The sequence below is a fragment of the Leiobunum rupestre genome, chromosome 3 (genome assembly GCF_980474605.1).
Source record: "Leiobunum rupestre chromosome 3, qqLeiRupe1.1.hap1, whole genome shotgun sequence".
NCBI classification, from domain to species: domain Eukaryota; kingdom Metazoa; phylum Arthropoda; class Arachnida; order Opiliones; family Sclerosomatidae; genus Leiobunum; species Leiobunum rupestre.
Genome location: NC_143386.1, coordinates 44,332,221 through 44,355,185, shown reverse-complemented (window position 1 = coordinate 44,355,185; position 22,965 = coordinate 44,332,221). Strand labels below are relative to the sequence as shown.

The 22,965-nt window shown below is 36.6% G+C and overlaps 7 protein-coding genes across 7 annotated transcripts; 4 read left to right on the top strand and 3 right to left on the bottom strand.

The window, feature by feature from the left end:
• Positions 1–121: 121 nt before the first annotated feature.
• Positions 122–988, top strand: LOC149951901 (uncharacterized). Its single transcript, XM_090168348.1, has one exon. The coding sequence runs from the start codon at positions 130–132 to the stop codon at positions 856–858; it is 729 nt and encodes a 242-aa protein (XP_090024474.1). The 5' UTR covers positions 122–129; the 3' UTR covers positions 859–988.
• Tcs5 (TP53 regulating kinase) lies at positions 846–1,874 on the bottom strand. Its single transcript, XM_090168349.1, has 2 exons — positions 1,597–1,874; positions 846–1,479 (listed from the first exon to the last, which is right to left on the bottom strand). The coding sequence occupies exons 1-2, from the start codon at positions 1,790–1,792 to the stop codon at positions 974–976; spliced, it is 702 nt and encodes a 233-aa protein (XP_090024475.1). The 5' UTR covers positions 1,793–1,874; the 3' UTR covers positions 846–973.
• Positions 1,875–3,648: 1,774 nt separating this feature from the next.
• LOC149951899 (D-aspartate oxidase-like) lies at positions 3,649–6,002 on the top strand. Its single transcript, XM_090168345.1, has 9 exons — positions 3,649–3,982; positions 4,116–4,240; positions 4,307–4,385; positions 4,451–4,516; positions 4,578–4,632; positions 4,688–4,789; positions 4,954–5,012; positions 5,079–5,301; positions 5,790–6,002. Exons 1-9 carry the CDS (start codon positions 3,783–3,785, stop codon positions 5,904–5,906), a joined length of 1,026 nt encoding a protein of 341 aa, XP_090024471.1. The 5' UTR covers positions 3,649–3,782; the 3' UTR covers positions 5,907–6,002.
• Positions 5,989–8,671, bottom strand: LOC149951898 (uncharacterized). The gene is made up of 2 exons (XM_090168342.1): positions 8,374–8,671; positions 5,989–8,298 (listed from the first exon to the last, which is right to left on the bottom strand). Exons 1-2 carry the CDS (start codon positions 8,639–8,641, stop codon positions 6,017–6,019), a joined length of 2,550 nt encoding a protein of 849 aa, XP_090024468.1. The 5' UTR covers positions 8,642–8,671; the 3' UTR covers positions 5,989–6,016.
• A 7,447-nt stretch (positions 8,672–16,118) lies between these two features.
• On the top strand, positions 16,119–18,184 carry Pdrg1 (Pdrg1 prefoldin-like subunit). The gene is made up of 4 exons (XM_090168346.1): positions 16,119–16,225; positions 17,395–17,532; positions 17,591–17,700; positions 17,993–18,184. The coding sequence occupies exons 2-4, from the start codon at positions 17,402–17,404 to the stop codon at positions 18,154–18,156; spliced, it is 405 nt and encodes a 134-aa protein (XP_090024472.1). The 5' UTR covers positions 16,119–16,225; positions 17,395–17,401; the 3' UTR covers positions 18,157–18,184.
• Positions 16,137–17,376, top strand: LOC149951897 (G patch domain and ankyrin repeat-containing protein 1 homolog). Its single transcript, XM_090168344.1, has one exon. It carries the CDS (start codon positions 16,268–16,270, stop codon positions 17,297–17,299), a length of 1,032 nt encoding a protein of 343 aa, XP_090024470.1. The 5' UTR covers positions 16,137–16,267; the 3' UTR covers positions 17,300–17,376.
• LOC149951895 (decapping and exoribonuclease protein-like) lies at positions 18,173–20,060 on the bottom strand. Its single transcript, XM_090168343.1, has 5 exons — positions 19,353–20,060; positions 19,053–19,287; positions 18,769–18,904; positions 18,613–18,698; positions 18,173–18,551 (listed from the first exon to the last, which is right to left on the bottom strand). Exons 1-5 carry the CDS (start codon positions 19,954–19,956, stop codon positions 18,440–18,442), a joined length of 1,173 nt encoding a protein of 390 aa, XP_090024469.1. The 5' UTR covers positions 19,957–20,060; the 3' UTR covers positions 18,173–18,439.
• Positions 20,061–22,965: the final 2,905 nt, after the last annotated feature.

The window sequence follows — 22,965 nt, the reverse complement described above, 5'->3', positions numbered from 1 at the left end:
GCAAACCATACTTTAGTTCAATTTTGTAAAAATAATTTAATATAATTCAAATTTTATAAAGCTCTATACTTTTGTTTTATTTTTATAGTGCAGATCATCCTGATAATCCTTGTCTAGACTTCACTTACGATGAGTTTCTTAGATTCAGAAAAGGACCCGCCTGTCAAAGAACATCCTTTTTATAAGCCCATTGGCAGAGGAGTTCTGATAAATTCTCAGGCAAAGCAAGTTATCCTTAATGTGTTTTATCACATAAGTTCAGTTCGCCCTAAAGAATCATGGGGTAACGTTGCTAAAATAACCGCAACCTTCACGGGTGTGTGTCAAAAAACTGTCTTTCGTCTAAAGGCCGAGAAAGAACAGTCAGAGTACGCAAAAACTCATCATAAAAGTGAAAACCACGATGACAACCCCCCACCAGATTGTTCAACTATTGTGCAAAATAATACTACCACTCAATTTGATCACAATTCCTACATTAATCAGTTATCTAACATTCACGAAGAACCTACAGAAAATTCAGTCCCAACTACGTCGCAAAGCACCCATAATGTTCCTAAACCAAAAACTTACAAGAAGAAAAAAGATCCCCCTTCCCCGAGGTCCCAAAAACGAAAGTGCACCGTTGTTCAAAAGAAAAGAATTGAAAGATTCGACGAAATGACCATAGCTACATTAAAATACAAAATTCGTGATTTCTTACAAAGGAACGAAAATCCCTCTTTTAATAAGATTTTGAAAGCTGTTAATGACGACGCCGAATTACCAAACTTTAGGTTGTCAACTTTTTATCGTTTAATGCGAGACATGGGTTTCAATGAATTATCGAAAGGAAATAAGACTAGTAAACCAAAGTGAAAAACTTTAATGGTTGTTGACCCATTAAAGTAATTTTTCGATGATTACATGACAATATCACAATTTTTATTTCCAGAGGTGAACATGTAAATATTTGTATGTTAATGAATAAAAGTTACCCAACCATGGTTCTCTTCCTACCTCTAAGTCTGATTTCTTCTAATTTATTCATGATATCAACTATGCCCTTGCCATAGTTATCTTTATAACTTTTTAGCAATATTTCAAACAAATCCTCAGAATTAGGGTGGGAGCTAAGGTATGCTCTTTCTAATACATAAAGATCAACCCCTTTGTCTTCAGCTCCTTGATCAATATGGCACAGACCAAAATCAATCAGATAAATGCTAAAATCTTCCCCATCATCAGCATTATTATTAGTAGTAGTAGCTAATAACATGTTTGAAGTTGTCAAGTCCCCGTGTATTACATTATTATTATGCATTATGGCCAGCAATTTACCAATTCTTTCCATAACTTTTCTGAGTGAAAAAGGTTCATTGGATGTGTTATTTTTCATCATTTTGTCAATGTACGATGCTACAGTCACGCTTTCAATTCTCTCTAAGACAATGCAACGATTCAATAAATCTACATAATAAACAGCTGGAACTGGGATACCTGTAAATTTCAAAATATTAGATTTTGAACATTCCTGTTGTTAATTAAATCTAGGAGCAACAAATACAGCACCCCACTAGGTGTGTTTGTTGCTCCTAGATTAAATAGTATAATGACCTATAGTTCTACATCGCATGAGAGCACGTGCTTCAGCCTTCATTCGTTCTTTGGTGATGTTTTCATCCAATGTTGGATGTCGATAGGTCTTTTTAAATCGTTCTTTAAAAATTGCATCTTTACCCAAATAATCACCTACATAAACTTTGGCCTCAGCCCCTTGTTTCAATAACTCAAGACCGTTTACTAAACTCATTTTGGCTTTGCAACTAAAATTCTACAATCAGTATTCTAATCTAATTCTGGTATTCTGTAATCCTAACCAAACAGTGCTTGTGCTTGTAGTGACTGTGACAGTAATGCGCGAGCAGTGATGCTAGGTCGCGAAAATTAAATTTCCCTCTCAGGGCCTTCTTTTTTTTTCCTTTTTTGGAACCAAACTTCCATTTTGGTTCAAACACTAAAACCAATTTATATTTATGAAAAAAATACTTAAGAACAACCTGAAGAAAGAAATATTCATTTTCTGGAAAATTATACCCCAGGTACGAAGACTTATAGCGTTTTTCATTTGATCCGAATCGATCGCTGACGTAATTGATCTCACTCCGATCGACAGAGTAATGGAACATGTTTCTAAAGTTCGAGCGCTTTCTTCCCGAGTTGAAAAGGAATACCCGATCAAGAGCAATAATTAACACGCATTTATTGATCGGAGCAGATCCGAGAATGCGAATGGAGTATGAAAAGTTGATGGGGATGATCTCGTGGGCTCAGGAGCAATCAAATGTAAAATGTCATATACTTTTTAATAAAAAAAACCAAAAAACCATAAGTTAATACAACCTCACACTGTAGATTCGAAATCACTGCTTTGCGCATAGTCAATAGGCGCTTAAATAAATCCGAGAATCATCCTCCCAGGAAATCGCCAAGAAGTAATATTTCCGAAAGCCAGGACCCGGAAGCTATTGTTTACCTAGTGCTTGTGGAGATAATGGAAACTTTTCACCTGTAAACAGAATGTCGTGTTTTTGCCAAGCCTTAATATGTCAAAAAAGTTACCTGGTTAAAAGGTAACGCCATGGGGAACGCTTGTTGCTACCGTAAAGGTGAAAAATTTCCATTATTTTAACAAGCATAAACGGTGAATTGCAGGTCCTGGCTCTCGTTCGGTTTTTGCTCAACAAAGGGTTAAAAACCCATCACGTCGAGACAGGGAAGCATTACTCTACGAAGAAAGTGCCTTCCGGAACTGCACGTGGCTTGGAATGTCTTTCAGGGAATTCCACTCTTGGACGGAATGTTTCCGAACGGCGAAACGGAAACCCGGAAGGAAAATAGAGGCTACAGGATTCCCACGGGGGAGGCGATGCCAACCGGAAATGACCATCGAAAGTGGAGCAAGGGCACCAGAAGCGCGATGCACAACACTGTTGACAATGAAAAGCCTCTTCAGACGGCGGCGCACAGTCAGGGTGTTCCACTTATATTTACGAAGAATCCTCGTCATGGAGGTACTCCACACGAAGTAAACGCTGGCAGCGAAGCGTAGGGCTCGGCGCTGGATTTTTTCGACTGCATGGATTCCACTCGTCGTCGAAGGAGACCAAACAGCTTAGCAGTATTCCAGGATCGGGAATACATACGTTTTGACACCGAGGGACCTCGTGGCAAAAGAGCAGTGGGAAAGGTGACGTCGAATAAACCCAAGCACTCTCGCGACCCGGGTGAAGTGCGTAGTCCACTCGAGGGTATCAGTGAGCAGCGAGGGTCACCCCAAGATACTTTTGGGATGTGACAAAACAGAGGTCGACATCTTGAAGAGTATATATTTAGCGTCATGCGCTAGTTGGCCCACCCTGCGAAGGGAAAGGACAGAGCTCTCACTAAAAATTATACCGTACTGAAACACTTTTGGGTCTTATGTCGCTTTTGTTAATAAGTAAATTTTTTTTCCATTTCAATTTTATGCAGGCTTATGAATTTTTTTAACTTCTCCATTTCTTCCTAGCTGTGGAACATTTTAATCTATCTGGCATCACTGTGTGCCCAAATAAACTTAAATAGTGTCTTCTGCTTCAGTTTTGTGGTAAGTAATTTTTGACCCCAACCCAACACCAGAGATAATAAATAGGCTTTAGCATTTATTATCTCTGCCCAACACTGGCCAAAAAAAAAGAAGTGATAACTTTATCAGTGATCAGTAAAAAAATTATTTGGAGTGTACGTTAAATGGTAAAATAATGTCTAAAGGTTCACCAAAAATAACAATATTAGGGGCAGGTGCTGTAGGTTTGTCAACAGCACTGTGCATTCAAGATCTTTATCCACAGTTACAAATATCTGTAATAGCAGACAAATTTAATGAAGAAACGTTAAGCTCCGGTGCTGGTGGTCTCTTCCGGCCAGAGCTTAATATTGCACCAAACCCCGAGACTGCACTGTACATAAAGAGTAACTGCCACTGACTCTAGCATGTGATCCATTGATTCTTAAATCAAGTGATTCTTGATCTAGATTTGGCACATACACCAAACTCATTGTTAAAATTAATCCAATTTAAAAATATATTGTAGAAAATGGTGTTCCGATAGTTATGCTCGTTACAAAGAATTAGTAAATTGTGTAGAAAGTTATGAGGCTGGTTTTCAGAGAGTTTCTGGCTTTCACCTTAATTCTTTCAGCCAAGAATCATTAAACATACATAATAGCCATAACAAGTTAAAACACATACCTAAAATTAAATTATTGCGTTTACACTTACAGAATCCGTTATTGGAAGAACTACTCCCTGATTTTAGACCATTGACCAAATCAGAATTAGAATCATTTCCACCAGAATATAAGTACACAAATGACCAATAAAACTAGAATTATATATAAAACATAAATAAATTAATATTTTTTATAGGTATGGAGTGTTTTATACAACAATCATTACGGATTGTGGAAAATATCTTCCATGGATGAGAAAACAGTTAAAATTATAACAATTTCCTAAATTTGGGATAAGAAATTAAAAAAATTTACTATTTCAGATTTGAATCTAAAGGGGGAAAAGTTCACCGTCGAACAATTAATAGTTTTAATGAGGTTATATTTAAATTTAAATTAAATTTTGTTTGAAATAATTAAGTTTAATATACAGGTGACAGAATGGAGTGACATAGTTGTCAATTGTACTGGCTTAGGAGCACGACAATTAGCCAAGGATCCAAAACTAGTCGCAATTCGTGGCCAAACTGTAAAGGTCAGTCTTTTCAATGGGCTGAGTATTTGTGTGATTATTAGGATACCCCAGAAAATGTGAAAAATGTATAATCATGATTGAAATAATTAAATCATGTGATATCTCCCTTTTATGTTTATCCCCACCATTTTAATATATTAGCATAACAAACAGTATTTTAATAGGTACATGCTCCGTGGATTAAACATTTCTACTACGGAAATGAAGCTTACATTGTTCCAGGGTATGGGCATTATTAAATTTTAAATATACTATAATATATGTAATTGAATAATATTAATTCTGGTAGAATTGACATGGTTACATTAGGTGGAATAAAACAATTTGGAAATAGAAATCCAGAAATAGACTCCCACGACCGTACTTTCATCTTGGATAATTGTACCAAATTAGTTCCAAGCTTACAGATAGCCAATTTGAATATTAAAAGTGAATGGGTTGGATTACGACCTTTCCGTCAACCAGTTCGGGTAGAAATAGAGCTCTTAAATAGCACCAACAAAAAAATTAAGGTATATTAATAATATATAATAAGTTAAAGGGCAACGCAAGCTCTGTGGCAAAATAAAGAAAAAGCATGGTGCTTTTTAACCCCCTCCACCCCCACTTGGTACTGGCGAGACCATGCAGAGTTTACCGTAAATTTCGCACTTTGCATTCATAGGCACACAAATGCCAGCTCACTTGCGTTGCCCTTTAATAACTAACGAAATAATCATTCAAAATTGGCTTTTACTACAATTTCGAACTTTTCAGCTCACTTGTAATGGATTATGACAAATTTAATGAACTTGCCCCTAGAACAAAATTATATTTATAACCTCTTTATTTTTGACATAATTTTTCTGGTTTTAATTTCCCAAATTAAGTTGGGTCAAAGCCATTTTGCTGCATAACATGTGAAGGGAATACTTTTCTATTTTCAAAGAAGCAGATTTTGAATGATTTGTCTTAAGTCGATTCTTAATTTTTTAATTATAAATATGCAAATTATTTTCAGGTTGTGCATAATTATGGCCATGGGGGCCATGGAATAACTTTAAGCCATGGCACTGCTAAGCATGCGGCTATGCTAGTGGATCAATTAATCAAAGGATGTCCCAATTCTGCTCTTTAAAGTAATTCCACAATAAAAAGAAAAATTAAATATTAATTTACACAATTAACTTTATTGCAATTATTAATTTGTGTAACATATTTAAATAAAAAAATTGATATAATTGTTAATTATTTTGAATATTTCTGAAAATCAATAATTTCAGAATCAGACTGCAGCCATTGCATGACAGCTTCTTGACCATTATCATCTTTGCTGGACATATCTACAGACTCGCTTTCCGGTTCATTTAGCACCATTATCTCTTCATTTTCATCATCTATAACATCTTGTATTGACTCCAGAGCTATAGCTGTTTCTAGAACATTCCCAGTTGGAATTCCTTGATTATCTTCGGATATTTGTACATCTAAAATCTCCGACATGGAAATATAGCTGGTCTTCAAATTATTTATAGTTTCATCCTTGTTTAAAACATTTGGTTGTTCATCTTCCAAAGTTATAATGGGGATTGCTGGGGAAGGTGGTTTTTGATTTTCCATAGTAGTTGCCGATGATAATATTGACTTCACTTCTTTAAGAGCCGTGTTGATGCTGTCCATATTATTAGAATTTTGCACCGCTTTGATTAGGTTGTTAATTTCGTTTAACGCTTCAGTCCTTCTTTGTTCTAATTTTTCTAGTGTATCCATTTGAGTTTGTAAATCAGACAATGTCTGGGAACAAGAGGCATTTCCAAAATCACAAGTACCATCTGGGTTAATTTGTGGCAAAGTGTCACTTTCAGCATTTTCATTTGGAAGCTCGATAGGATCTTCCATAGTTTCGATAAATATTCTGGAATTCTCCTTCAATTTCTCAGATAAATAATGAATATGCTTGCATAAACCAAATTTACACAAGCCTTCAGGGCATGTACACTGATATGTATGGACACAAATACAACATGTGGGGCATCTAAAAGAGCACGAACAAACTTCTTTCACTAGTTCCACAGTGTAAAAATTACACGGTGAAAGTTCGGAAGCAATTCTCCAAGTATTTGATGTTATTTGAGTGATTTCCAAACACAGATCCAAGGACTGTTGATGCCTTTCAACAACATTTTCTTCACTCAAAGCACCATCTCCCTTCATGACTTCAACAACATGACTGTGAAACTTATCGCGACACATTTTCAATATGGCAATGACACTGTTTTGGATTTGATTTAACTCAATGCCTTTATTATAAAGGTGCTTTAAAGCGTTTTGACAAGCTTCGAGGTTAACAAATAGGTTGCTAGGGTCAATTCTGTTGTAGCAATAAGCCCACTGACTTGGTTCCAAGGAATAATTATGTTTGAAGTAATTTCCGAATTCTTGAGTGGCGGGATCTTGCAGGAACATCTCCAAACATTCAGCGAGCAGTATACTAAACCTTTCAATGCAGATTTCAGTGTGAAGAGCTTTGATGGTCTTATATACAACAGCTTTTGTAAAAGTGTTTTCTAGGTGAGTTAGATTTTCTCTCCAACTTCTATCAACAACCCAAGGACATATCGCGTAATTTGGTTCATTAGCCATAACAGACTTCCAAGAAGGTAGAGTTAAATTTATATCGCCAGTCATTAATGTCTTGGGAGTAATTTCACCAATCAAATTTCTTAAAATAACACAAAATGCGTTAAATATATTTTTATCTTGTTTGTTACTGATTAAAAATGAAACTGGAATAGCATGCCCTTCGTCATCCGTCGCTATTACAGATATAAGACCAAATTCGCCATTTTCTACTTCCACAGTTTGATCTACGCACAATAAATTATGCTTAAATTTCATCAACATTTTTTCTTGAAATTTCGTTACAATCATCAAGAAAAAGTCTCCCATGTCCAGGTCCAAAGCTTGGTCTTTCATTCCAACAGGTTTGAAATGTTTTATAGGGTTGTAATCTTCGAGATTCTTAACATGCTCAATAAACAAGACCAAAGCGGAGAGACTCTCAGCATTTGGGGTTGGCGTTAATGGGCTAAAGACTGCAGATTCAACATTCCTCAATAGATTATTTGTGATGTCTTTCCGTTGCTGGAATCCACCTGATACAACGAGACTGATTTTATCTAAAATTGTGGTCATGGTAACTCCTTGATTAACTTGTAATGATATATCCTTAATTTCTTTCTTGCCAAGCTGGAGATGCTGAATTCCGCAAGTATGTCCGTAGTGAGTTTTACAAAATTTAGCCTCAATTCTATCACTATACTCCGTAACAACCATATGGGATGTGCAATGGCCACCAATTTTGATGCTATCTTTCAATTTTCTTTGGCCTGTTCCTTTGGGTTTAAAACTTCCAGTACGATTGCAATAAAAATGGGTCCTTTTTCCTTCCTTGCTTTTTTTGGTTCCAGAAACTTGGATGTAGAAGCTGTGAGTGTGTTTTTCAACTCTGGTTTTCCAATCATTGTATTCTTAAACATTAAATAAGAATTATTTGCACGCACGACAGTGGAGCTTAAATTAAAGGTATGAACTGGAATATGTACCTTTCTTATTAGTAAATTCAAATACTGTGTACTCCAGATTCATATTGTGGTGATCACACAGATGTTCTATAAGTTTCTCCATTAGTCTGCAACTGTAATTACAGCCAGGCTCTTTACATTTCACGGGAAGCAACTCTTCGCGAAATTTTGATGATTTATGCAAAGTTTTAACATGACGATAAAGGTTGGATTGATTGCTGAATTTCTTGTTGCAAGATGCACATTCCAAACTACAATTATCTATCGCACTTGCCATAGTTAAAATCATTCAAAATGTTCAAATAAAAAAGAGCTATAAGCCGGAGAAACTTAATTTACTGGTACAAATTGGCCAAAAAACAGGGTTATTTAATTCTAAGAGGTTGGTACACGACTAGCAGGTACAAGAGTCTCCCCGAGAGCCCTTTTTTTGTTTTTTTTTAGAGTTCCACGATATGGTGTCGACTAGAGCCTTAGACACCAACACAACAAATGAACGTCACAGACAATATCGGCACAAACGTTAGAAGCGCTGAAGGGATCGCAAAAATCCCGACAGCAGGCGGAAGTATCCGGGGCGGGAGCTACCCTCCGGAAGAGCCCCGAGAGCTCATAGAGGAATATACGCTAAATATCAAATGTCTGCTAACAATTTGTTTTAACGTAACTAGCTTCTGTTAAACTTATCTAGGCTAGGTTCAGCAGCAGTCAACGAAAAAAAACCCGATGGGTTTGATATTTTCCACCAATGAGCTTTTTCGTCATAATTACGTCGTAAGTTGGTGAAATGACGTCAGTCATCGGAAAAACCGACTCTTCCAGCCGATGACTTCGGTGAGTAACCGACAGAGTTGCCTGAATAATATTTTAGATCTCGCAATGAACGTACGGACAATGGCCACCTACTGCTTCGTCTACTTTCACCCTTACTCCTTTTACATGCCCACTTATTACACTTACCCCATCATAAGTCAGTGCAACACAATTCTCCAGTTTGAAACCATCCTCTTTTAAAAGATTTATAATTGCCAAGCTGATACTCTCAGAATCAAACTTGTGTAATCGTTCTACGACACCTATTTCTGCTTTAGTATATCGAATACAAAGATTTAACTGCTCTACTCCCGCATTGTCTCGAGTTTCGTCAGCTATTACAGAGTAGAATCCACCGGATTCGTTGACCTATTGAAGAATAATTTTTCTCACTAAACTTGCTCAAATGCCAATTATTTCGTTTTGTATGGTGCTGTGCATATATTTGGCATTATTCGGCATATTATCGCACTTGGCTTTTAAATCAGGACATTTTCTTTTTAAAAGATCTAATATTGCAATAAAGTTTCCCCTATTCCCAATATTGTCGGCGGATGTGTAAGTGTTCCCCTGAAGTGCTAAATCTTGTTGGGGACATAATATAATCACTTCAACGTGTGTAGATAGGACCTCTGTATTTCTAATAATGTCTGGTTTATGGTGGTCGTTAACCTGGAAAGCTATTGATCCACGGGATTCGGATTCCATGTGGTAGAAGTACGTTTTGTAGGCTAGTTGGTGAGAAGATTTGTTGGAAGTGAAGTGTTCTTTGAATTGTTTCCCCATATTTTTCCAATCTGAAAATCCCTTTAGAAATCCAGTATTTTTACTGCCTAACAAATGACGGCAACAAAACAATACACTGCATCCTTTGCAACTGAATATTCAATCATTTGATATTTGTCATACCTAGAAGAATTGAAACCTCGACTTTTACCTCCAATTATTCTTTTAGGAAAAGGATTTAGTTTAGGCAGAACTGGAAAGCAATCTTTATCTAGTTATCAAGTTATTCAACGCGTGTAAGCCCATTTCTTTTGAATTGGACACGTTGTTTGATCTATTTTTTGCATGGTTAGAGTTGGGGTTTGCAATTACTTCTACAATTTCTCCTTCATGAGTTAGTTCCATTTCCATGACGTTTGGAAGTACTTCAGCGGTATTACTACCACTGTTATCAGTCCCCAAGGATTCTAAACCCTCTCCCAATTATTTGCCTAGGTTTTCCTCAGAACTATCGTTATGGGTTTGCGCCGACGATTTAAAAAAACGTGCCATTGCACCTTTCTGACACTAACGAAACTATCTTCTCTATTCCCTTTTTGTCGTTTTTGAGCCACAGATAAAAATTTTCTGGTACTCATATTTAAAAATACTACTATTATCAGAAATACATGAACCGAAATTATCAGCGTCCTATTCCTCTAACACGGGAGGCAAGTTCCCCGTTTTCCCCCACATTAGTGGCCACGTGTCATCTTCCCTTCCTCGAAAAGAGAACCTCCCCACCTCCGCGGCGAAGGTTTGAATACGCTACCTGGCGACGGCCGAGCGAAACTTTCTCGAAAAACAAATAAATAAATAAAATATGTTGCTGGGGAAAAATTACAAGTGCATCATGTGTCTGTGGAAAAAAGGTTGTCACTATTAGAAGAAACGTCCAAGGAAAGAATAGCTCAAACAAATATCATCGTAATCAGTTAATTGTTATTAATTAATGAAGCCCAGTTAACGACTAATAAAAACTAGTCTAACTTGACTACGTAAAGAATTATAAACAATAAATATTTGTATTATTTTGTTAAAATAATTGTACTTGTTTTATTTGAAATATAAATCTGAATAGCAACATAAAGGTAGCCTTACTCGTAAACGAAATCATCATTTCTATTGCTTATTTCTACTAGTTATTTTCTCGTGGTTTATTTCAGTTTCTTCTTCTTCCGTAGCCTTCTGTTTATTTGGTCTTCCCATATTCTTTGCTACTGCAGGCCTAAATATTTTTATCTGGGATTCATATATCTTAAGTAGCTCCAATGAGTAATTGGTATATTTTCTCATAATCATAAAGGTTAAAATTTTTTACCATGGTTAATATAATTTAAAAGTAATAAAAGCTTGCGTAGTTTTTAAATATTTTTAAATAAAAATAGTACCATGAAGTATCCGTCGTCGTGAAAATTTTATTACTGGTATATTTTCTGATTCTAATAAAACTATTCTTTCATACATAAATGGTCTGTTAAGACACGGCCAACTTTGATTTCTCGCGCTACAGCGGCCATCTCATTCGTTGACGTTTCTGTGTTAACCTATGAGCAAAAGATGTGTATGACGTCAGCGCCCCTAGCGGATTATTATTTTTAGTATAGTTTTTACATTGAAGACAATATAACCACCGAGCGTGGCGCTGAACTCCTACACATTATAGTACAGTTTATAGGGGGAAAATCCTTGCTCGCGGAATTTCGACGAATGTGTTGGCCGTAGTAGCTACGCGAACAGCGCGTGATCAAAGTTGGCCGTGGTTAAGATTAGTTGAAAAGGTTTTTAATTCATCTACTTTTTGAATATTGAACAGCTGCTGCAGCTACCGTCTTCCACAGTTCCACAAAACACGGCTAAGCCTTGGTTTACAGACCCACGTTCCTCACGATCTTCTTCGATGAAATAATTTATCTTAGCCTCACTAGATGGCGGTCTAGTTACCCGTGGTGCATTCGAAATTTTCCCTGTAATCGCGGGAGGCGGAATATTAACAAGGCCTCGCTATTTAACCCTCCCCTTTCGCACGGGGAAATTGCCGTCCGACAAAAATATGCTCGCTGATAATTTCGGTTCATGTATTTCTGCTATTATATACTAATAGCGAAATAACCTTAACAAGGTTTAAGACAATGAAGCTTAGTTAAAGCTATGTAGTCTTCAAACAGACTTTATAATAATAACAGCTATATCTAGCCTTGAAAAAGGCTGTTTGAACAATTTAGGTAGAGTTGCTAATTAGCCTTGCCAATGGCCGGGGCTCATTTAACGCGGCAACCACTGTCATCTCCTAGTCCTGGCTTCTGCCTATATCAATGTAACCAGAGTACACTACCAATGGCCGAAACCACAGAGTTCGAGTATAGGTGATTAAAAAGATAGCGATTTGTAAGGGCCATTTGGGACTCTTGGAAATTGGAATTGAATGGGATTTCTTTTTTACAGAGCTAGATGACCAATTTTTAAAAATAAATAAAATTTGAAAATCATATTCGGTCTCATTTGGAGACCCCAGAGGGTATTTTTTTGAAACTTTTAGAGGCCCCTAAAATAGGCCTAAAGTTTTTCAACATAGGCACGTGCCTACTTGTGCCTACTGCTGGCGGGGGCACTGTTCAAACTAACGACTGTCGAAAGTACAGCGCTAAATCCACCCGGTGGCGGAAAAGAGAAACGTAACGCGTCTCGCAATGCATGATGCCAGCTGCTTTAGTAAGAGAGAGGTGTGTAGAGAGAGAAAGGGGGAAGGAAGAAGCTTCAATTTATCTCTACCAGGTGCCGATACTATCGCCTGATTTCTTCTTTTTCGCCCGTCCAGTGGTGGTACAAAGGGCGCTATGTGCGTTTCAAACCTAGGGTTGATAGGCCTATGGTCACAGCTGTAGTGATAATAGTGGCCACCATGACAGTTACCGTTTTTATCAATAGACAAATTACAATGGTGACGTCGCCGGGTTTCAGACGACAACACTCTATACTCCCTTTGAAAACTTCAGTTATGTAATATACGTTCGAGCGGATGCACATCGACATGTTATATGAAATTTTTTTGCGATGCATTTTACCACGCACAGAAATCCAATAAAAGAACAAGAACAAAACGAAGCAATGGCCAAGGAAACCGTTAATTTTATTAAATAAAAATGTAGCACCTCGACAGAATATGACTTCGAGACCGGTAACAAAATTAAGACTAAATATTCGAGGCAATCAACCCGGGTTAAAATATATACGTTTCTAATGTACCAGTTTCGATATAAAAATGTAAACAGTGACGTAGGCAGCGTAGGCTGAAGGTATAATGGTGGTGCATGAGGCTCCATAGAAACGTACGACGATTTCATGCTTTTACCATATGTAACATACTCATAAGTATGCCACTAGCTCTATTTCTTCACTAACGGTTTGTTTCCCAGATATTGCGTCATCCGTACCCAGGCCCGGACTGGCCATAGGGCAGATCGGGCAAATGCCCGATGGGCCGGTGTGGTCAAAGGGCCGTGAGGCCATCTAGCCAGCATGACAATGTAGTGTTTTTGTGGGAATTAGTAGGGGCCGACGTTTCTAAAATGCCCGGGCCGGTTTTAGGTCCCAGTCCGGACCTGTGACCGTACCCTACGTAATATTTGATGTCATATTTGACGTCATCGAATCTCAAATGCCGATAATGCCGTCGTATAATTAGCTCTACGTCTGATAAACCGACGGCCATTATTTAAGTAAAAAACCGGTTTGAACAATCAAGGCTTAGGAGCTAAAATGAGATACAATATAGTGTCCGGTGCTGTTAATGCAATGAATTTGCAAATTAATGAAGTTTTCGGAGACTCACGTTCTAAAATAAATTTGCATTGTCAAATAAAAGAAGCAGGTTTATTGGAAAAAATAGTTGAAATTCAGGTTGAGCTTTTCTGGGGCATCTACAAGATTGGAGTCTTTGCAGTTTCTCTTGAGCCTAGGCCTAACTCTTATAGGCTTGATATGGGTTTTAATAACGCTGGTGGAATATTCCACTTCGACGACTTGTTCCATTTGCGGAAAGCGATCACTTATTGGTCATTTTCCCCAACCTTTTATTTTTCTAAATTACTCATAATTTAACTTCATCCGCACAAACCGAGCGAGTTTATAAATTTCAATAAAGCTACATTGGGCTGACTAAAATTCCGACGCAAAAAATTCCTTCTCAATTTCGAGGTTTTCCATTGGTTTAAATAAATATGTTACTAGCCAACTAGGAGCAACAAACACAAGGAGAACGCAGCTAGCCTTTAAACACGCTAACGACGGGTTGTGTACGAATTTCATTACGATGAACGTTTTACGGGCGGGGGGAAGACAATTTCCGTATTTTCCCCTTCCGACGGTGACAGTAGCAGGCGCTAAAGCGTCTAGCCAATGAAAAACGTACACAAGAAAATCCACGACTTTTGACGGGTTGCGTTCTCCTTGTGTGGGGTGTTGTGTTTGTTGCTCATAGCTAGCCAATAGTGTAACTCCCAAAATTACTAGGATGAATAAAAAGGTTAAAATCTAACGTAGTCCACCTTTTTACTGGTTCGTGGTGAAACAAACCGTTAGTGAAGATTTTTGAATGGAATAAAGGTACAGTGGCATACTTATGAGTAATTATGTTACATATGCTTTTACTATTAAATTATTTGACATATTTAATTCGTTTTTCTGTAATGAGGAAGATTTTTAATCTGACTATGCTGTAGATGGTGCTTCGCAATGCTAAGAGGACTTTCCCACTTCTATTTAATAACGTAACGTGCATCGCTTTTCGTTATTAAATAAAAGCGGGAAATCCCATAGTGTTGTGTAGGGCCATCTTCGTCGGTCTAAAAATCTTCCTCAATTAAATTAATAAACCTATGATTTACATTTGGACACGCTAGGCGTGGCCTAAACCGGAGGGCTTACTGAGGTACATCAGCCTTTTCAAAGCGCCTCAAGCCGTCAAGAATTCTGTTCAACTATCACTACGAGAGGTTTAGGCTACAGTACGTGCGATAAAGTTTTTTTTTTTCAAAGAAGGAAGAAAGAAGGGCTGATTGAGTCTGAGAAGACCGCGAGCCCGGCGAAGATTAATCAAAGCGAGATATGTGTAACGGCCACGCCAACGAGGGGATACGTGGCGACAGGGGTGGGGACACCCGTGGCGGAAGTATTTCGACCACCCGTTGGGGGATTGGTGGTCGTCCTCACACGGCCATCCACAAACTCTGCCTTCCGGCTCCCGGACGCCTGGGATTACAGGAGTGAGCCACTACTCCCGCATGGATTAAACACTCCCGGCTGTGATAAAGTGTTTAGAAATTATATGGATTCCAGTGAGTTTGACAGAAAAACCTCAGCTATACGTGTCTTACTGGTTATTTTTACTTAACACAATGATTAATTACCATTACTTTAACTTTTGAAGAACCAATTTCAAAAATAAACGGTATAAAACTTACTAAGCCTAATCGTTAACCGACAACAACGGCCCCATTTGGTCAAAATTTAACGTGAACACTCCAGCTCATAGAAATCTCATAGGTAACTAGAATCATGCCGCCCACGGCCGAGCTTGTCGCCAGTTCGTTTTGAACCTTCAGCCAATGAGAGGCCGTAGAGTGGAACCACCAAGGAGGATAATAATCCTCCTTGGTTCCGCTACTATCGCGGGAGCTAGGTGAGCTCTGATTGGCTGAGATCTGGCTATCGTCTGCCACGGCGTTTGGTCCATTGGCCAGTTACACGGAAGCATTCTAGTTACCTATGAGATTTCACGCTCCAACTTCTTTACGAAATTACAGCAGAAATCGACTTCAGCGACCACATTGAACTAAAATTAGCCGTGATTTTCTTATTTCCAGAATTAACGCATGCTTTTTAAAGCCTGAAAAGTGAGTCCCCTTAGTTTCTTGGACCATGGTAAAAATTCGCATCCTCTAACCTCCGAAAGTAAAATAACACTGTAAAAAGTAGCTCGCTAGCAGAATTATAAGCAAACGACCGTAGGCTACGAAACGACTCAGTTACGTTGTGGAATGCATTTTAAAACGACATCTATGTGTTAGTTTTAACTTGTATTCCTCTTCTTTGTTCTGGTGCTAAGTCCTTTTATGTAATTTTGGAGTGTGTGGTGCGAAGACCCCGCTGTCATAGGCACCAAATAAATATCTTTCTTATTTTGAAAAAAAAATTAATCCAAGGTTTAAAGCTATTCGCCTGCCTAGTGCCATAAACGTCCCGATTAAAAGTTTAACACTCGATTTAATTTTAATTTTTAAGGGTTTATCTAAAGGTAATAAACAGTTTCAATATTTCGTATTTAACTTTAACCCTAATGGCTTGTGATAAAGAGAAACGATTTAAATTTACCCTACCACTATCAAGTTACGATCCCATAAATTTTGTTCTTCCCAAAACCAGTAGCATAAATGACTTTTCAGATGTGTATTCTACAAATAAACGGCAAACATTAACTGGAAAAGAAGCTAGTGATTTTTATAATGATGTTTTAAGTCAAGAATCCCAAGCTTCAATCACTAACTATATCGGCGTTTCTAAAAGGCCTCGCAAAAAACTCGCAGCTAAAATATCTACTAATTCTGGTAAAACCAGAAAAACATTTTCAAAATCAGAATTTTTAAGATTCTGCGAAGAAAATAACGCAATCAAAGTGAAAGAGATATTAGAAGATGGCTTTGACATTAATTGCACTGATGATTATGGATGGACTGGACTTATGTGTGCGTCATGTAGTGGTGCGGAAAAAGTGATTCATGTACTAATGAAATTTGGTGCTAATAAACACGTAACTGACTCTAAAGGAAGAACAGCTATAGATTTTGCTACATTAAAAAAACATCATAATATTGTGCAAATACTTGAAATGAATAATAGCCCTTATAATGATAAAAAAGTACCTTCATCACAAAATCTGCGTTTAGACTATGACTGTTCCCAATGTAAACAAACATTCAAAGATGCCAAAGAAAAACATGAAAATTCTATATTTCATCAATTAAACCGTGGTATTGGAGAACCCAAAACATTTTACAATATTATGGACAATAATAAGGGATTTCAAATGATGTTGAAAAAAGGGTGGGACCAAGAAAAAGGTCTAGGACCTACAGGATCCGGACAAAAATTCCCAGTGAAAACCTTTTTAAAACGAGACAGACATGGTTTGGGTGTTAGTGTGAAAGTCAAACCCAGAATAACCCATTTTCAACCCTTTGATTCATCTGCAGTTGCCAATAAACACCCCCCTTCAGTTACAAAATCAAAACGATTAGAAAAAATACGCAAAAAGAAACAAGAAGAAAAAGATAGACTGAAAGTTATGAACTTTAGAAGGGAGTTTTATTAACTTCTATTTGTTTAATATTTAATCATAATGTTTAAAGCCTTCGTTATTCTCGTAGTTGTTAATAAAGAATATTTTCCTATTTATCCTTTTGTTAGATTCAATATGGAAAAAAATCCAAACATTGTTTGTCAACAAATCCAAGAAATAGAAGAAATGGCAGAAAAAATATTAATAGCTAAAGATGAATTAGTACAGTTAGACAAAAAAAGAAATAAAAATCGAGAGGCATTAAGGTACCAATTTTAAAGTAAACGTTACTGCTTAAAAACTAAACAATTATTTACCAAACAGAGCCATATCAAATAAGTCAAAGGCATGTGACTCGTCTAAAGAGTGGCTATGTTTCGGGAATATGTTTATCAAAACAAACCGTGATAAAGCCTCAAAATGGATTAAAAAAGGCAAGGTTTATTTTACAGGGTTGCCACGGTACCTGGAAAACCTCGAAAAGTCAGGAAATTTGAATATAAAAATCATGGAATTAAAAAATTAGTGTAAAAATCAGGTAAATTTCACAGAATTTAATTTTGGTGGCAAATAGTAAACTTTTACTAAAATACAAAATCTTGCCACAAAATAAGTCAGGGATACCCCTAAAAAGTCAGGGAATTTTATTGTGAAAAACTGTGGCAACTCTGTTTTAGTTAATAGGCATTAACGTCTTGATAGTTCTAATTATAATAATTTTCACAGATCAGACTGTTCTAGAGGATGAGGTTGATAAACTACGTAGAGAACTTAAAAATAATGTTAACACTTTGAGAGATCTGGAAGGCAAACCAGAGTTAAAAGGATTTGATCTGAAACCGTTAAGTCAAATAGAAAAAGCTGCCATTGAAAAGGTTGTGGGCTTGTAATTAGCACGGAAATAAATTTTTCTTTGTATATATTTGAAATTTGCTTTATTTACTTTGAAACAGTAGCGTAGCCAGGATTTGGTTTCGGGGAGGGCACACAATGAAAAAAAGTAAAACAAAAGATAAAAAAATTGTACATACAACCATACATTTTGGGTGTGGGGCATGTGCCCCCTGGCTACGCCACTGCTTTGAAATGGTAGTTTAAGGTGGCCTACAGTTTTGCAAAAGTAATTATTTAATAAAAGTTTATTTATCCCAAAAGATAAAACCTTGATAAAAATTATTCAAAACTCTCAATATACCAATTTGGTAAAATTTGAAATTCATCGGAATTATTCAACTTTGAGCCAGTTATCATACTCCCAGGTTGCCATTCAAATTTGTAAACACATCTGAAATGCATCCAAGTATTTTTCAAAATTCATATTTAATATTATTTCTCTTGCAATATACCTCGGGTTATCTTCAGTTACTGTTTCTTTCAAAAAATTTAAAAATTCATCAAGGAAATTCATGCAGCCTGAAGCAGACCACAGGCCCTTAATAAAAATATTTTACAGAAATTATGAATAAAAATGTGATATTTAATAATACTTTTATAGTACGCACTTTTGCCATTTTAGGGAGGTCATGTGTTTGGAATAAATCAACAGAAAGTACTATTCCATCATCATTACGAAAACCGCAAAAAATTTTGGGAATGCCAATGAGAAATGACTGAGCCCAAAACTTTTTCAGTTTATATCTGTGTGCAAATTTTTGTTAAATAACTCCCAAGTCCAGCCTTTTAACTTCATTTTTTACAAGATTGAGCTGAAAGTTCTAAGCAAAGTACATATGAAATTCTACTTTGTGAACTAACAACTCCAACTAAACTGAAAAAAAAAGCTCACAAATGAAAGTTTCGCCGTTGTCTATCATATTCAATGACTCTAGATGTTTTCAGCTCAATATATTTATCAGTCCTCCCTGTTTGTTCGGGATAATCAGGCTTAACATTTACATCGAGACCATCAATTTCAGCAGAAAACATTAAATTATGATTATTTATGTGCGTTTTGACAACACAATCAAATTCTTCCCTTTCATTTACAGGACTTTGGGTATTTGGGGGCTTTCCTGGAGTATCTGTAACTTGCAATATTCAATTCAGTATTTAGAAGAAATACGGAAAAAAAATTCAGTTTTTATACCAGACATGAGATATTGCTCAAATTTGTACCCCCATGATGACATGAGTTTATCTCGTTCAGTTTGCTCAATGTGTCTTTGTTGCTCACGTTCGGTGTTAAAACTGCATATATATATTATACCACGAAATTTAGTAGCACATATTATCCAATCCTCCTGCCTTTCGTATGGTGTTAGCATTACTTTTGTGAGAAGTCCCCGATAATTTATGAAATCAACACGTGATAACACAGTCTTATGATCAAGAATCCATTTTAACAACAAATCTAACCTCTCGTTTAGACCAAACTGTTTTCTTATTACATCTTTATAACCAATATTTAAATCAAATTTTGTAGATTTACAGTTAGCGGGAAGGTAAAGGAATTTTAAGTTTTCTTTTCCCTTTGTATAAGCCCGACTTCCATCAACACTGAAAAAGCCTATTTGTTTAGGTTGACCAAAGCTTGGGAAAGCTTTTTCAGATAGAAGATTAACTGCTAAATTTAAAGAATTATAACCTGATTTAACTGATAATTCTGAGGGAAGCTTTTTAGGACTTGAGCCGTCTTCACTTTTAAATTGATTATTATCCACTTTCCGTTTTCTAATATTTTGATGAGACATAGTACTTTGTATATCGGTGCTTTACTTTACACTCTCGTTCATATTTTTAATAAAATATTTCATAAATGTACAATTTGAATGTCATCTGAAGACCATGATCACACAAACAAGTTGAAACAACGCACGAAAAACAGTAATTTGTAACAGTGTTGCCAATGTTTTTATTGTTGAAAATTAGCTTAAAGGGACACACCTATAGAGAAATAGAGGAAATATTGTATCTTATTTATTTATTTATTTTATTTATTTATGAACAATAAACATCTGTGAAGACGTTGCCGACTTGTATACAGACTTCGGATTATATACAAAAGTAGTGCAGTTCCAGAATATAATGTACCACAATGAGATCATATGAGTGAGAGAAGAAAAAGAAATAAAAATATGTTAAAAAAAATTATTTACAGACAATGCCCGATAGGGACTAGAGTATAACAGAAAAAAGGGGGGCAAATGTTAGTTGTACATGATTAGGGAACAGTGATAAACAGGTTATTAAATACAAAAAAGAAAGAAAAAATATCTAATACTTATTGAAATGGTCTATTAAAGAGGTCCGAAATTTGGAATAGTTTTCAAGGGAAATAATTTCTTGGGGCAAAGAGTTCCAGCCATTTATAACGGTGTGAGCAAATGAATTAAGTCGAGTGGTAGTGAGAGCTCGGGTCTTATTTAGTTTTAAAGGGAATATAACCCGCAAAGCAATCTTTATGGAAGACCACTTCAATCTTCCAAATTTCCCGGTACAGTGGCGCCAAACATTTATAAAGCCAAAGGCAAGAGCGGCCAGAGCTGCAAACGTTGGTGTTCCACACCAAATATCTGAGGTTATATTCCCTTTAAGGAATGACCTCTGGTGCGCGAACCAACAGGTACAGTGAAGAATTCATTGAAGTCAAGAACCATGTTGTTATAAAACATTTATGCAGCAAACTAAGGTGGTTAATTTTATGTTGAATTGTAACTGATTGTATTTCCAATCGCTAAGAACGCACTAGAAAACGCGTTTCTTTCAAATCATAGAAAGCTAGTTTTTTTTAATAAAAAATGAAGAATGGTTCAAAATTCCGTAATTAAATATTTTAGGAGTAATTACTCAAACAAAAACATATCTTTTCACACGTTACTGTTAGAAATAGTTGTTTTACGAGCAATGGTTATGGGGAAAACCGGTGCACAGTAATGGTTTATCGCGAATATCTACGTTAGTATTGTATGTACGGCTATAAACCCAATTACTAACATTAGGGTCCGGCTATTTCCCACAAAATATGTTCTATGAACATTTTACATACGAGCAATCGTTGTGTCATATTCGCGGTTTTAACGTTGTACCAGAGATCCTGACAGTTATAGAGATACGAAACTCCGCCGAAAACCTGACAAAAAAATGCAAGCATCAGCGCCGCCCTTCGGCCGGAAGGAAGCGCCCGTTTCAAGCCGAGAGACGCAAAAATTGTAAACAACTGTAACAATCCTAGGATCTCTGCGATTACTCCCCACGTACAGGCATCGCTGCGATCGCCAAAAATTTGAAAAAAACTGGTTTGCTTAGGGTATAGGGAGTTTCGCATCTGTATAACTGCCAGGATCTCTGGTTGTACCCGAAACGCGTCTTACAATTTTGCGCCTTCGTTGACTTAAAACGCATCCGCCGTCTTCATGTAACCGCGTTTAAAATTTACCACCCAGCTAACTCTTGTTATTTTTGCCATAAATCGCTTGAAAATGAAGCTATTATGAAGGTTGTGTGAGACAAAATGATAGGAAAGTCGGAATAATGGGTCACTTCAATTTAAGTTCATATTGATTGCCGTAAAGAATAAATCCAAAAGACCAGTATCAATGCTTTGAAAAGAAAACACGACACCGATGAGACTGTTCGACATGTAGAACGCGAGCGAATGAACCTACCAAATTATATAAGAAATATTCAACATACAAATTTTCCCGTTTATATGAACTAATGTAATCTAAAATCGTCTTGAAAAATCGTTTATTGCTTTATAACATTCAAAAATAATATTTTTAATGCGCCATGTAGATAATCGAACATCTGCTCGTCTAGGTAAAGTTCGAGGGGTAAGACACACTGTGAACTCGGTGTACACTGCCGTACCTTTGACAGTGCTAAATGTAACTCGCGAATTCTTGAAAATATCTACCTTTAACAGTGCTAAATCCACGAACTCGGTGTACAGGTTATCTGAGACTGTCTTACCCCTCGGTAAAGTTTGCGTTGTCAACTCGCGTATTAGAAAGCAAAATAAGATTTTAGAAAGTAGGTTGTAATTCGGAACGATATTAATACTTTTCGCGAATTTGGTCATCAGTGAATTATAAATATAACTTTAAATAAGTTTCAAGGTTTATTTAAAAGCTAGTTTCATAACTTTTCATCTATTGGTTCGTTCAGAATTATTCTTTAAAGTAGACGAAAATTTTAAGGCGGTGAATCTTTCCCAGTCTTAAGCCTCGGTTTAATCAAAGATAATTTAAACTCGTACCCTACATTCGAATACTGAGAGCTTTCCCATTGACGGTTTTGTTACGAAGCGTTTACCCTTTTAAGACACGTGACCTCAGAAAAATGGGGCTCCATCGGTTGCGGTAAGGCGCAAACCATGGAGGGAATTTTTTCTGAGTTCCGGCGGGAAGTGGGTAAACGCTATCGGCAACGCGCGATAGAGTGATTTTGAATCTAGGGTACGAGTTTAAATTATCTTTGGTTTAATCTACTGCGAATTTTGAAACGGAAAAATCTGATTACTATTGTTAAATCTTGGATTAATAATACGATATTTTTAATACGAAACAAATAACGAAATACGTGGAATTTTTGGCGTTAAATAAGCTTAGAACGTATTCTTATTACAAGGAGCGTTCGCCATCATTTAACCAAGATTTAACGATAGTAATCGGGTTTTTACGTTTCAAAATACGCAGTAGATTAAACCGAGGCTTAAGACTGGGCAAGATTCAGCGCCTTAAAATTTTCGTCTACTTTAA

Coding starts and splice junctions, on each gene's coding strand:
- Pdrg1 (XM_090168346.1), top strand. CDS start 17,402: ATGGAAAAAAATCCAAACATTGTTTGTCAACAAATCCAAGAAATAGAA. Junction 17,533..17,590: donor AAAAATCGAGAGGCATTAAG/GTACCAATTTTA, acceptor TTTACCAAACAG/AGCCATATCAAATAAGTCAA. Junction 17,701..17,992: donor CTCAAAATGGATTAAAAAAG/GCAAGGTTTATT, acceptor TAATTTTCACAG/ATCAGACTGTTCTAGAGGAT.
- Tcs5 (XM_090168349.1), bottom strand. CDS start 1,792: ATGAGTTTAGTAAACGGTCTTGAGTTATTGAAACAAGGGGCTGAGGCC. Junction 1,480..1,596: donor CATGCGATGTAGAACTATAG/GTCATTATACTA, acceptor TGAAATTTACAG/GTATCCCAGTTCCAGCTGTT.
- LOC149951899 (XM_090168345.1), top strand. CDS start 3,783: ATGTCTAAAGGTTCACCAAAAATAACAATATTAGGGGCAGGTGCTGTA. Junction 4,386..4,450: donor TCATTTCCACCAGAATATAA/GTACACAAATGA, acceptor TATTTTTTATAG/GTATGGAGTGTTTTATACAA. Junction 4,790..4,953: donor TTCGTGGCCAAACTGTAAAG/GTCAGTCTTTTC, acceptor GTATTTTAATAG/GTACATGCTCCGTGGATTAA.
- LOC149951895 (XM_090168343.1), bottom strand. CDS start 19,956: ATGTCTCATCAAAATATTAGAAAACGGAAAGTGGATAATAATCAATTT. Junction 19,288..19,352: donor TGAGCAATATCTCATGTCTG/GTATAAAAACTG, acceptor TGCAAGTTACAG/ATACTCCAGGAAAGCCCCCA. Junction 18,699..18,768: donor ACCTCCCTAAAATGGCAAAA/GTGCGTACTATA, acceptor ATTTTTATTAAG/GGCCTGTGGTCTGCTTCAGG.
- LOC149951898 (XM_090168342.1), bottom strand. CDS start 8,641: ATGATTTTAACTATGGCAAGTGCGATAGATAATTGTAGTTTGGAATGT. Junction 8,299..8,373: donor TGAATTTACTAATAAGAAAG/GTACATATTCCA, acceptor TTAATGTTTAAG/AATACAATGATTGGAAAACC.
- LOC149951897 (XM_090168344.1), top strand. CDS start 16,268: ATGGCTTGTGATAAAGAGAAACGATTTAAATTTACCCTACCACTATCA.
- LOC149951901 (XM_090168348.1), top strand. CDS start 130: ATGAGTTTCTTAGATTCAGAAAAGGACCCGCCTGTCAAAGAACATCCT.